Here is a 12,069-nt window from a genome sequence, read left to right as displayed (position 1 = left end):
TTTGGCAATGAATATACAAAGCACCTGTATAGAGAGTCAGGTTATTGATGGGTCTAGCCCAGTATTGTCCATCTAAATGGACAAATGAAAATGGTCTATTGTCCATCTAAATCAACAATGAAAATATCCTGAACAGCTTGGGTCCAGGTTTCATAAGAGAGCGCCTCCTTTGTAATGAACCCTACCACCTATTAAGATCATCTGGGGAGGTCTGGTTATGGTTGTTGCCGGCTAGTCTGGTGGCAACTCGGCACTGGGCCTTCTCTGTGGCTGCCCCAGGGCTTTAGTGTGCACTCCTTGTCAAAATAAGAGCTTCTCCATCTCCGACTGCTTTTTAAAAAACCCTTAAGATACACTTTTTTTCTCAGGCTTTTAGTTAAAACTATTTTAAACTGTTTAATTGTTTTATTCTATAAATTGCTTTTTGTCTATAAAAGTGTTTTGATTTTATTTTTATATTGTAATTTGGATTATTATGTACACCGCCTAGAGATATACATATCAGGCGATATATAAATATGATAGATAGATAGATAGATAGATAGATAGATAGATAGATAGATAGACAGACAGTGATTTACCAAGCTCTCATACAGAGGTCCTTCCTAATCCTGCTACCTAAATGCCTTTAACTAGGATTCCAGGGATTGAATCAAAGACCTTCTGCATGCCAAGTATGCACTCTTCCACCAAGTTTGAATCAACCCTGCTATGCAAGTCCTCTCTGTAAGCAAATTATTGGCATTAAGGTCATAACATGACATGGGGTGGGGGGATGCGGAAAGAAGCCATGTTACCCACAATCACAGGTATCACAGAGATAACCATTACGTATCTACAAAAATTTACACACTTTGCAGACAACTCTACAAATTGCAACAGCCCCACTAGGTAGGTAAATAACTGCACTTCCCCCAGTAGCAATATACTGCAACTTGAACACTGTGGGGAAAGGTAATTGGTCCTAAAAGAAGCACTTCCTGGAGGAATCCAACACAAATGTGCAATGCAACACGTGTCATGCTATAAGCCAACCACCCAAGAAGAGCCTTTATTATGTGAGGAAGTGAAACCATAATGATAAACAGTTAAAACACTATTCCATAAACCATCCCCCTGCCCCCCACCCTCCGCTTTCAGGTTCATTCCTCCACCAATGTCAAAAAAGCATATTGTGATGCTCTAAAAGTGTTATCAATTTGCAAACATGTTTCTCCTTTTGGATTTATTTCTGTTGTGACATTTGAAGCACAGGAAACATCAAGTTGTGTTTGGGGTTCCTTTGCTGATTAAGACTTAATATTGCTTATCATCCAAGTTATACCAAGCAAAAACAAGGAAAACGTGTAGAATCGGAGAGGAAACAGACAGGGTAGTTGACAATCCAATGGAGCAAAGTTGTTCAGTCCTCAACATGTATATTTTTGTTTTGTTTGTTTCTCATACAAGTACATACAAATACTTCCCTAGATATAAAGGTCAGACTTTATTTTCATAGGCTTTGACAGCTTTGTAAACATATGCTTTATTAACAGGAAATAATTATTTTTAAATAAAAGCTTCCCCACCATTGATTGATTGATTAAGAGCTGTCAAGTCAGTGTCGACTCTTAGCGACCACAAAGATAGATTCTCTCCAGGACGATCTGTCTTCAACTTGGCCTTTAAGGTCTCTCAGTGGTGCAATCATTGCTGTCGTAATCGAATCCATCCACCTTGCTGATGGACTTCCTCTTCTTCTCTTTCCTTCAACCTTTCCCATCATTATGAACTTCTCAAGGGAACTGGGTCTTCGCATAATGTGTCTGAAGTATGATAGTGTGAGCCTGGTCATTTGTGCCTCAAGTGAAAATTCTGGATTGATTTGTTCTATGATCCATTTGTTTGTTTTCCTGGCTGTCCATGGTATCCTCAAAAAGTCTTCTCCAGCACCAAAGTTCAAAAGCATCAATGCTTTTTCTATCTTGTTTCTTCAAAGTCCAGCTTTCGCATCCATAGAGTGTCATGGGAAAAACCATTGTCTGAACGATTCTAATCTTTGTAGGTATAGACATGTCATGATTTCTTGATGGTCAATCCTACTCTTGATGGTCAATCCTAAAAGACACAAGCTATCCACTACTTTAATGTCTTCATTATCAATTCTGAGGCTGGTTGCTGTACCCGTCGTCATTAGCTTAGTCTTCTTTACATTTAATCATAGTCCCAGTTTTTCATTGTGTTCCTTGACTTTCATTATTAGAGCAAGCAGATCATCCGCATTTTCAGCTATCAGAGTGATGCTATCAGTGTAGCACAGGTTATTGATGTTTCTTCCTCCAACTTTAAAACCACGCTCATCTTCTTCCAATCCAGCTTCTCTCAGTATATGTTCAGTATATAAACTGAACAAAGTATACAGCCTTGCCTTACTCCTTTGCTGATCTGAAACCAGTCTATTTCACCATGTTCTTTCTGGATTATGGCTTCCTGTCCTTTGTATAGTTTTCTCATAAGAAAAATTAGATGTTCTGGGTTGCCCATTTTCCTAAGGATATTCCACAACTTGACATGGTCGCAATCAAAGGTTTTTCTGTAGTCAATAAAGCACATATTGACTTGTTTTTGTTATTCCTTAGCTTTCTCAGTTATCCAGAGTGCATCAGCAATGATGTCTCTTGTTCCTCTTCTGAAACCAGCTTGAACATCTGGCATTTCCTTTTCCAAGTAGGGCTCTAATCTGCGTTGGGTGATCCTGAGCACTATTTTGCTAGCATGTAAAATTAAGGATATTGTGCAAAGGTTTGCACAATCTTTTAAGTCTCCTTTCTTTGGTATGGGTTATCATACATCCTTTAATATTCTAGGTAACCTGAATTGCAAAAGTGATGATCTACTTTATTATTAATTTCATAAAATGTTCTATAGGTATGTGTATATAATCAAAGTGTATAGCATCAAAACTCAACTGACTAGATAATCTCTCTTCTTAATATCATATACTTCCTAGAACGTACAGCATATTTTGATATTAAACCTCATCCAGAGTCATAATTAAAGAATGAGTATAACTTCCTACTCCCAAGTAGTCCCATTGGTTACACTGGATGTCCCCCAACTTTTTCAGGCCACAATATTTTAACATTTCACTCCAGGGGAGTGCAGCAGTGATCCCAGCATCCCAGTCATGGCACTCTATGTGACTGCACAACTCACTGAGAATGTAGGTTTTAGCAAAGAAAAATTAACTTTTAAAACCCCACACTAATGTGGATCATACTTCAGTGGCTCCATTCCCCGCATTTCAGCTGAAAGGACATGCTGTGACTGTCCTACAGGCAATCTGGGAGCTTGTCAAGTTCATTTCTACAGGCCAGTCTCCCACAATCACCACATTTTTTGCTCGGTTTCTTGTCAGCTGTCCTGGGCAAAAACCTCCTGGGTACACACAATAACATCTTCTGTCCATCCAAGTCTAACATATATGACAGTGCTTCCCTTTGTGAATGTGGTTGAATTTCTGGGGGGTATGTCTGGCCTGCGGGGTATGTCTAGCCGGGGACCACCAACTTCAATGCAGCCCAAACCGGCCCATTCGGCAGGCTCTTTGGCCCATTTGGGCCTTCCCCCTCTGCATGATGGCCATTTTGGAGGCCTCTGCGCCAGAGCAAATGACCCAGGCCTCTCAGAGGCCAATTGTACAGGTGCAGTAGCCTCTAAAATAGCCGCCGTGCTGAGGGGGAAGGCCCAAACAGGCCAAAGAGCCGAATGGGCGAGTTTGGGCTGCATTGAAGCCGGTGGGGGAGGGGGAACCTCCACGGACCCCTCCCCCAACAAATTCCCGGGAGAAGGTAAGTGCCATACAAAAAAAATTTTTTGAGTAAAAAACCCCAAACTCACGAACCACCCCCCTCCAGACCGGACTGGACCGGGAGTGGGGGTTCGAGGGGATGCCAGACCGAACTGGCTTGGTCTGGTTCGAGTCCGGTCCAGACTCAAACCGAACCAGGCCAGTCAGTTCAGTGCACATCCCTATGAGACAGCAGGTCCATCTAGAGCAGCATTGTCAACTCTGACTGGTAGTGGCTCTCCCAAACTTCAGGTAGTATTTGGATTTCTCCCTCAGGGTTCACAATGGTCCTCTCTCTCTTTCTCTTAGATTGCAGGGGAGGGGGTTGCTTCAGTCACTGCCTCCTCCTGCTGGACCAGACTTCTGGCCTCTCACCAGAGGACACAGACCCCACTTCAGCACTGTGCAGTGGGTGAGTAACAGACTGGTTGTAGATCACCTTTTGCCATTTCTGCTTGTAAATTAACCCATTATCCTGGTACCTTCACTAGCAGTTAAGTGAGGTTTAGCAAACTGTTCAGTGCCACACTTCCCACCTCTACATTTTCTTACTCTCTCCACCTGGAACCAAGCCCCAACACCACCACTCCCATTCAGGGCCGATGAGGTGGGGGGAGCTGTTACAAATTACCGGGGACCAGCAGCCCAGCAGAGTCTCCCCGGCTTGACTATGTTGCATATGTTTTTGTCTTGCCTCCTGCTGCCACCTCACACCTGCCCTGCCACTGACACCACAGTGGGGTGCTCGGCTCACCCCACCCCCACCCTCCTGGCCGCACACATGGCAGCTAGAACTATTTTAATGATCGGTGGTTTGGCCTTGTGGCAGTGGCGGTGGGGGGAGGGGCTTGTGCAGGCGGCCTAGCAGTGGCAGCAACAGCAGCAGGACCTTGTGGTGGAGGTGGCCCCCCAATTTTTTTTTCACTGGGGCCCAAACCTGCTCTTGGTGACCCTGCTCCCATTCTGGGCTATATCCCAGTAGGTGAAATTCCAGGCTTACTGAAGCTGGAATGTTTTGCTGCTGTTGTGATCCTTTTGACTTTGCTATGTGGGCTAAAAGCCTTACTTCTGAGAAGTAAGCATAGCTGGGAGTGCAGTGGTTTGCTTGTTTATGCAGCTTTACACAACGGGGAGTAAAAATTTAACCCAAAATCTGGATGAGGATTAAAGAGCTCTTTGAGATTAAGCAGCTCAATCTCTAGGCACCAACATCTTTTACATTCTTTTCCTAAGAACTTCATCTATTATATTAATTCTCGTAGACGTGCCTCTGTGGGGATGCGTCCCGGCAACCCAGCGGATTGGCTGGGAGGTGGAGACGCCGGATTGGCTGGCCACTTTGGAAGATGCTCGCTAGAGGGAGGGCCATGCAGGAAGGAGGCGGCTGAACGCTTGGCAGCCCGAGTCCGACACTGGGGACTGGAGGAAGGAGGAGGCAGCAACGGCCAGTGGGGAAAACACAAGCAGGCTAAAAAGCATGGGGGGGAGCACGAATGAGAGAGAGAAAAAGAGAGAGAGAGAGAAAGAGGGGGAAACGGAGGAAGGAGCAAGCTGGGGCAGAAAGCTTGGGGAGAGGGGACTGGGGTAGAAGGCTTGGGGGAGGAGGGGAGGGCAGAAGGTGGGGGGAGTGTGAGGGCAGAAGGTGGGGGGAGTGAGCGAGAGAGGTGCTGTGGGGGGGACAGAGCGAGCAAGAGAGTCGCATAGGGGGGAGAGACAGAGCAAGCGAGAGAGGGCGCGGGGAAGAGACAGGGCGAGCGAGAGAGGCGCTGTGGGGGGAGAGACAGAGCAAGCGAGAGAGGCGTGCGGGGGGAGAGACAGAGCGAGCGAGAGAGGCGTGCGGGGGGAGAGACAGAGCGAGTGAGAGAGGCGCTGTGGGGGGAGAGACAGAGCGAGCGAGAGAGTCGCGTGGGGGGGAGAGACAGAGCGAGCGAGAGAGTCGCGTAGCGGGGAGAGATAGAGCGAGAGAGAGAGTCGCATAGCGGGGAGAGATAGAGCGAGAGAGAGAGGCATGCGGGGGAGAGATAGAGCGAGCGAGAGAGGCATGCGGGGAGAGACAGAGCAAGCGAGAGAGTCGCGTAGGGGGGAGAAACAGAGCGAGCGAGAGAGGCGCGCAGGGGAGAGACAGAGTGAGCGAGAGGCATGCGGGGGAGAGACAGAGCGAGCGAGAGAGGTGCGCAGAGGGAGACAGAATGAGTGAGGCGCGCGGGGGGAGAGGCAGAGCGAGTGAGAGCGGCGCGCAGGAGGAGTGACAGAGCAAGCGAGAGAGGCGCTCGGGGGAGAGACAGAGCGAGAGAGAGAGACGCACGGGGGAGTGACAGAGCGAGCGAGAGAGGCGCGCGGGGGAGAGACAGAGCGAGCGATAGAGACGCACGGGGGGAGAGACAGAGCGAGCGAGAGAGGCGCACGGGGGGGAGAGACAGAGCGTGCGAGAGAGGCGCTGTGGGGGGGACAGAGCGAGCAAGAGAGCTTTTGTGGGGGGGGGGGGGACAGAGCAAGTGAGAGAGCTGTGGGAGGACCAGCCAAACGAATTCTCCCAACTAAATCCAAAAAGGAAGTGAACTACCGCACAGATGCTCTGTGCGGGTTCAGCTAGTATATATTACTTTACTAGTTCTCACAATAAGTTAAACGAGCATGACAGAGATATTTTGGCTTGCTTGTGAAGTTTTGATCATAACCACGTTCATGGCTAAGCTGAGGTTTGATCCAGGGACTCCCCACCTCATAGCTCATGCTTACAACCAACATGCTATGCCAGCTCAAATTTTCTGGTTCCTGACAATAGCTTCTGACAGAATGCATTTTTGCCTCTTGATCCTCTTCCAGCTTCCTTATATGCCAGTTTTCTTTTTGTTTTCATCTTGCAATTATGTTGCAATATTTACTTCCCTCTCCAAATTTAGTGCCTTATGCATTTCTCATAGGAGGACTGGAAGACTGCCACAACACTTCACAAAACACCATAAAAACAAAAAGATAACCACCTGAATTCATTGTTTAAGTTGCAAGGAGAGTGTAGCATGCCAGTTCAGAAACTTTAAGTGCTGAAAACAAGAGTTTAAAAATTCAAGCATCCATTCAATAATAACTAGGGCTGACTAATCTCTTCATCCTTCTTAACAGATAAATCGAAGCCATGCAGTTCATAGCATGTTCAGGTAAGGTTTTTTTCCCTTTAAAAAAAATTGGTTTTCAAAAAAGCTCTTCCACCTCATACTGATATTAAGAAAAACCTATGCACACCCTGATTTTGAGGATAATTCTTTTCATCACTACCATTATTACAGAATTTTCTTTAAACCGATAATGCACTTGATTTAAATTCAATCAAAATGAACAGTATGCTGAAATATTCAGAAAGCAGAGAAAAACCTGTTTCCGAGTGATGCTGAATGTTGCTTATGAGCAAGGTGTCAGAATACACACAACTACTTCTAGCAGGGAAATGTACTGATGATTAGACAATTTAAAATGTATCAGTATAAAACACATACCAATAATTGAATCCCTGCGGAAAACATCTCTATCGAAAATGTAAAATGACAAGTGACGAAAACTCCGTGGAATCTCACAGTAAAAGTCTTCTCCATAAAAAGGGCTGTGTAAAACAAAAAAGGAATATATTAGTATAGTAGCTGGAAATCTGAGATAATCAGGTCAGATGACCCATATAAAGCTGCCCCCTAGATGCTGCCCAACACTCCACCCCCATATTCTTCTCCCTTTTCTTGCCTGTGTCCGTACAGTCATTGGTGTCTGAAAATCAACTTAAAGATCCCATCCAAACATCTGCCAAGATGCTATAAGAGTAAGACACAGGAAGACTTAAGGCATTCCAACACAGTCGTACCTTGGGGTTGCAGGGAGGGGGCAGACAATACATTCAAGACATATTGGCTGCCACACCAGAAGCCACCTGATCCTCCAAGCAGAAATGAACCAATTGCTCTATTATTGACGCTATGAGATAAAGCTACGTTCTTATCCTTTGCATTGCCTCAAAGCCCAAAAAGAGATGCATATTTATAATGAAAGCATTATTCCACCATTAAATATTGTATTGTACAAAAAAGACAGACAAGAATAAGAAATGTTTATAACCACCAAAATTAAGACAATTCTGCAATTTCAGACTATCACAGGCATAATGATCTATACACAGACCACAACATATTGATAACAACTTGCAGACAGAAAATCTAACAAGAGATGTTCCTATATTGTGTTATTGAAAACTGATACTTAAATTGAAAACTGGCATGAAGTACTATCATTACGTTTACAGAAACCTAAATGGCTTCCCAGGTAACTGACACCTGACCTCAGCATATGTGGGGGGAAAGAGGTCAACCATGGGTTAATTTCACATATCCTTGGCACTGTTCCATCTCAGGCACGCAGCTGCATGCTCAGGGGCGTAGCAAGGTTGGAGTGGGCCCAGAGACAAGATTTTAAAATGGCCCCCGCCCCTCAGTGAAGCTCAGCTCATGAAGTGAAGAAATCTTAAATGAGGCTGAATAGTGGTAACAAAAAGCACAGTAAAGTTTTATACCTACCTACCTCCTATGTGCCACAATAGAACATCATCCTAAATTATTTTTTTAAATGTTTTGTAAATTGTGGACGATGCAAGTCATTTAATGGTACTAGAGAAAGACATGCTGTTCTGGTAGCTCCAGGTCTTAACACTCACATCAGTTTCAGAGGATGAATACAGCTGAAGGAAGCCCAGGCAGGTGCGCAGCTGTGGGAGTCAATCATGTGACTTGCCTCTGGGCCCCCCCCAAGGCAGTGGGCCCCCAGACAACTGTCTCCCCTTGCCCTGTTATAGTTACGCCCCTGTGCGTGCCCGCTCAAATAATTCCATCCCACCACACAAAGGATTCTAGCAGCAACACAGTTAAACGCTGCACTCCAATGGCTGCTTAAAATGTCAGCAGTTCTTCCCCCACCCAACGCCACTACCTTAACTCTTTTTGTGGCCGGAGTGGGGAAATAAGCTTTCTTGTGCGAGTGAGAGAGCCAATCCTCCCACCCTGGCCTTGGCAAGAGTCTCCTGAAAGCCCAATGCCTCCTCTTGGAGTGGCTGGCAGCCGCTCTCTGTGCTCCAGGAACCTCCAGCTGCAAGAAAAGCAGCCGCATTGCTAGCTGCCTGTAAGATCTCTCCTGGCTTTCCCTAGCTTCTGACTTGAAGCCCCTTGCAGTTGTGGAAATCGGTGCTTTGAATTTTTTTCCGGACATCTGGGCTATAGTAAAATGACTTCTGCTTCGTGATCTAGAGGGGTTGGGGGGAACCCCATGTTTATAAGAGCCATTTCAGCGTTCTTCCTTAAGGGTGTATCTTCTCCAGTCTAGAAGCAGTTACTAGCAAAAAGCTATACTGCTTATTCTTGTTGGAAGTGAAGGACTCTGCACTGCCTCATGTCTCAGTGACAGAGGGGGACAGATTAGTGAGTCAGAGGGCTAGAGGGGTCAAGACATTGGTCATCCCTTCTCTACTGCTCTGACACTATCCCTTCGATACGTAGATTGCTACTCTCAGGGACTTCCTTCCTGCCTCCCTTCCTAACTTCCTTTTCCCCTTTCTTCTCTCTTGCAGCACACACGCTCCTCTCTACCTGTACCATGTGTGCAGAGATGCAGAAACCATCCCTCTGCATCCAGCTAGATAGATAGATTAGAGATCCTATCTCTCCACTTTCCTATCTAGAATGGAGTTCACCAATAAAGACTCCTTATATTGATTTGAAACTATGAACTTGATCCAAGTTTCTTTTTACTTTCATCATATACGCATGCCTAGGCAGACTCCGCTGTGTTGTGCCTCAGTGCACTCTGCTGTAACAGAAGGGTATCTCTTACCAGAGAGAACACATACTCTCCCAAGCCCCCACCACTTTTGGCAACTTTCTCCACTCTGTCAGAGTGGGCTGGTTCTATACTCCCAAGGTGGAGGTTTTCAGCTTCAAGAAGCTTCACGAGCAGCTTCACTTCCCTTCCGCCTCCCTCCATCCCCGGCTCCCTACAGGCTTCCTTGTCCAATGGGGAGGGACTTCTTCTGGGAGCTCCAGTGTACCAGCACTGGGCTGAGGGAGAGAACAAGAGAGAGCGCATGCATTGCAATGATTGATTGACTGACTGATTGAGTGTTTAAATGCCGTCAAGTCAGTGTCGACTCTTAGAGACAAAGCCAGTATAAAACTTTAGAGGAGACAGAAGTGAAGTGAAATGAGTATATCAGAGGGAGTGTGTATATAGAGGAAGCTGTGTGGGGTGGGAAGGAAAGGAGTGTATCAGAGGAAGTGTGTGGGGAGACAGATAGACAGACAGACAGATAGATAAACAGACAGATAGGGAGATGTGTGGGGTGGGGACAAAAAAATTGTGAATTCTTTCATCGTGTGTGTGTGTGTGTATTGTGCATGTGCGCACTGCCTTGATACTGCTGCCCAGAACAAAACTCTTTCTGCTCACTAATGATAAAAATTAGAGAGAACACTGATCCTGGGGGCAGGGGTGGCCAGAAATGACATCTGATGTCATTTCTGACCACCATTTTGAGCAAAGGAGCCATTTTGTGGCTCATTTGTTTTTGTTTTTTAGTTTAAACTGTGATTTTTCTCTTGAAAATTGTGCATTTGGGACTTTGGGGGGCATTTCTGGACACCTGGAGACCCGCAGAGTATGGTAGGAGTATAGTAGGGCATATTTTCCTCAGTTTTTAGGGTCCCTTTTTGCTGATTTTCATCATTTCCCGTGCCTCCAGGAACTTAACCTCCGAGTCCCATAGACTCAATGATCAGTAATCCATGGTTGTAGCAGAGAATGGAACCCCTGTGGATAATGGAGTTCACCTGTATGTTGAAGAATTATGCAAAGGAATGGCACAAATAGCTATTCATGTTTTGCTGTAACAGTTTCAGTCCAAGGCAGGTAGCACTACCAACCCATCTCAAAAACCAAGTTATGGATTAGTGACAGAGCTTGCAAGTTCTGCAAAAGTATGCATAAAATAAATTAATTCTTATCGATAACTTGAAAGACCCGACTCTTCCTTTTTTCCTATTAAAAATATATTTATTTTCCTGTAAGAGACAAACTTGGCGACACATTTTCAAAAACAGAAATCTTTCACATATTTCTTGAGCAAGATGAAATAACTAACATAAAATGCAATACTGAAGAGATTTTAAATATGCTTTTAAACTGGAGTTACTATCAGATGCTGCAGTGGAATGCTTCTATTTGGAGGACATGTCGTCTGTTTCTCTTTAGGGATAAAATGCCATAAAATAAATAATCAAAGCAGTTTCAAAGATTTTTCGCAGCATAGTTTTTTGAGCCATTGCAAACATATCATGTTGCTCCCAGATAGCCTAAGTATTAGTAAAGTTTAGGCACCAGCTAGCAAGTTTGAATCATGCCAACTATTACTTCTCATGACCTGGACATTAGGCTTTTGTTAATGCAATCCAAGGTCGGGCCACAACATTTTTCTCTCTCCTTGGCATTCAGATTTTTGTAGATATCATGGTGATGATCATTTTCATTTGTTTTAACAAAAATTCTAATAATAAAGAAATGTTACAACTATAATGTGCATTTAAAACTCACCGGACTCAGTGCAGTCAAAATCAATTATTTAATATCCTATTTATTTCAGTGAGAGACACTGAAACATATGCTCAACCCCTCTTCTACGGAAACGAATGGAACTTAACATGTGCTTAACTTCAAATGAATAGTGCCTTTAGTTTTAAGCAATATTATCGGCCTAACAAATAAGATTAAACAACATGAACATGAGTAAGGAACATTGAGATATCAGAATAAGATAGGTCCATCAGATTAGGACACAATTTTACATCCTATGCTTGATCAATATTTTCCAACAAGTTTGCATACCACTTTCCACCAAGTGGTTTCCAAATGAACTCCAGGGCAGTCTCCACACCTGTTTTCAAGAGGGAGTTAAAACACACACGACAACAGGAGTAGGCATCCGTTGGCATTCCAGCTGCTGTCAAAGTACAACTCCCATCATCCACAGTCACAATAAATTGTAGCTAGGGATAACTGGAGTTGTAGTTCAACAACAACTGGAGTACCAACTGCTGCCTATCTCTGCACTACAATCTGTTTTTATCTGCCTTGAAGGCCAAGAGATCAAAATGTAAATGATAGGTATATTTGCAACATAATTATTCAACTAAAGTTCAAACATCTGCTTGACCAAAGAT

The 12,069-nt window shown here is 44.6% G+C and overlaps 1 protein-coding gene across 4 annotated transcripts in view; it reads right to left on the bottom strand.

The window, feature by feature from the left end:
* Positions 1–12,069, bottom strand: part of RASA3 (RAS p21 protein activator 3) — a 302,321-nt gene that overhangs the window by 134,601 nt on the left and 155,651 nt on the right. For 3 of the 4 annotated variants that reach the window (XM_053309444.1, XM_053309443.1, XM_053309445.1), the window contains exon 3: positions 7,324–7,427. In XM_053309444.1, the coding sequence (XP_053165419.1) occupies positions 7,324–7,427 (104 nt within the window). Of the gene's footprint in view, positions 1–7,323; positions 7,428–12,069 lie in introns of those variants that run through there. The other variant, XM_053309446.1, reaches the window with a different exon arrangement.

This window comes from Hemicordylus capensis, chromosome 3, assembly GCF_027244095.1.
Source record: "Hemicordylus capensis ecotype Gifberg chromosome 3, rHemCap1.1.pri, whole genome shotgun sequence".
NCBI classification, from domain to species: Eukaryota; Metazoa; Chordata; class Lepidosauria; order Squamata; family Cordylidae; genus Hemicordylus; species Hemicordylus capensis.
This window is presented reverse-complemented; position numbering and strand designations above follow the sequence as displayed.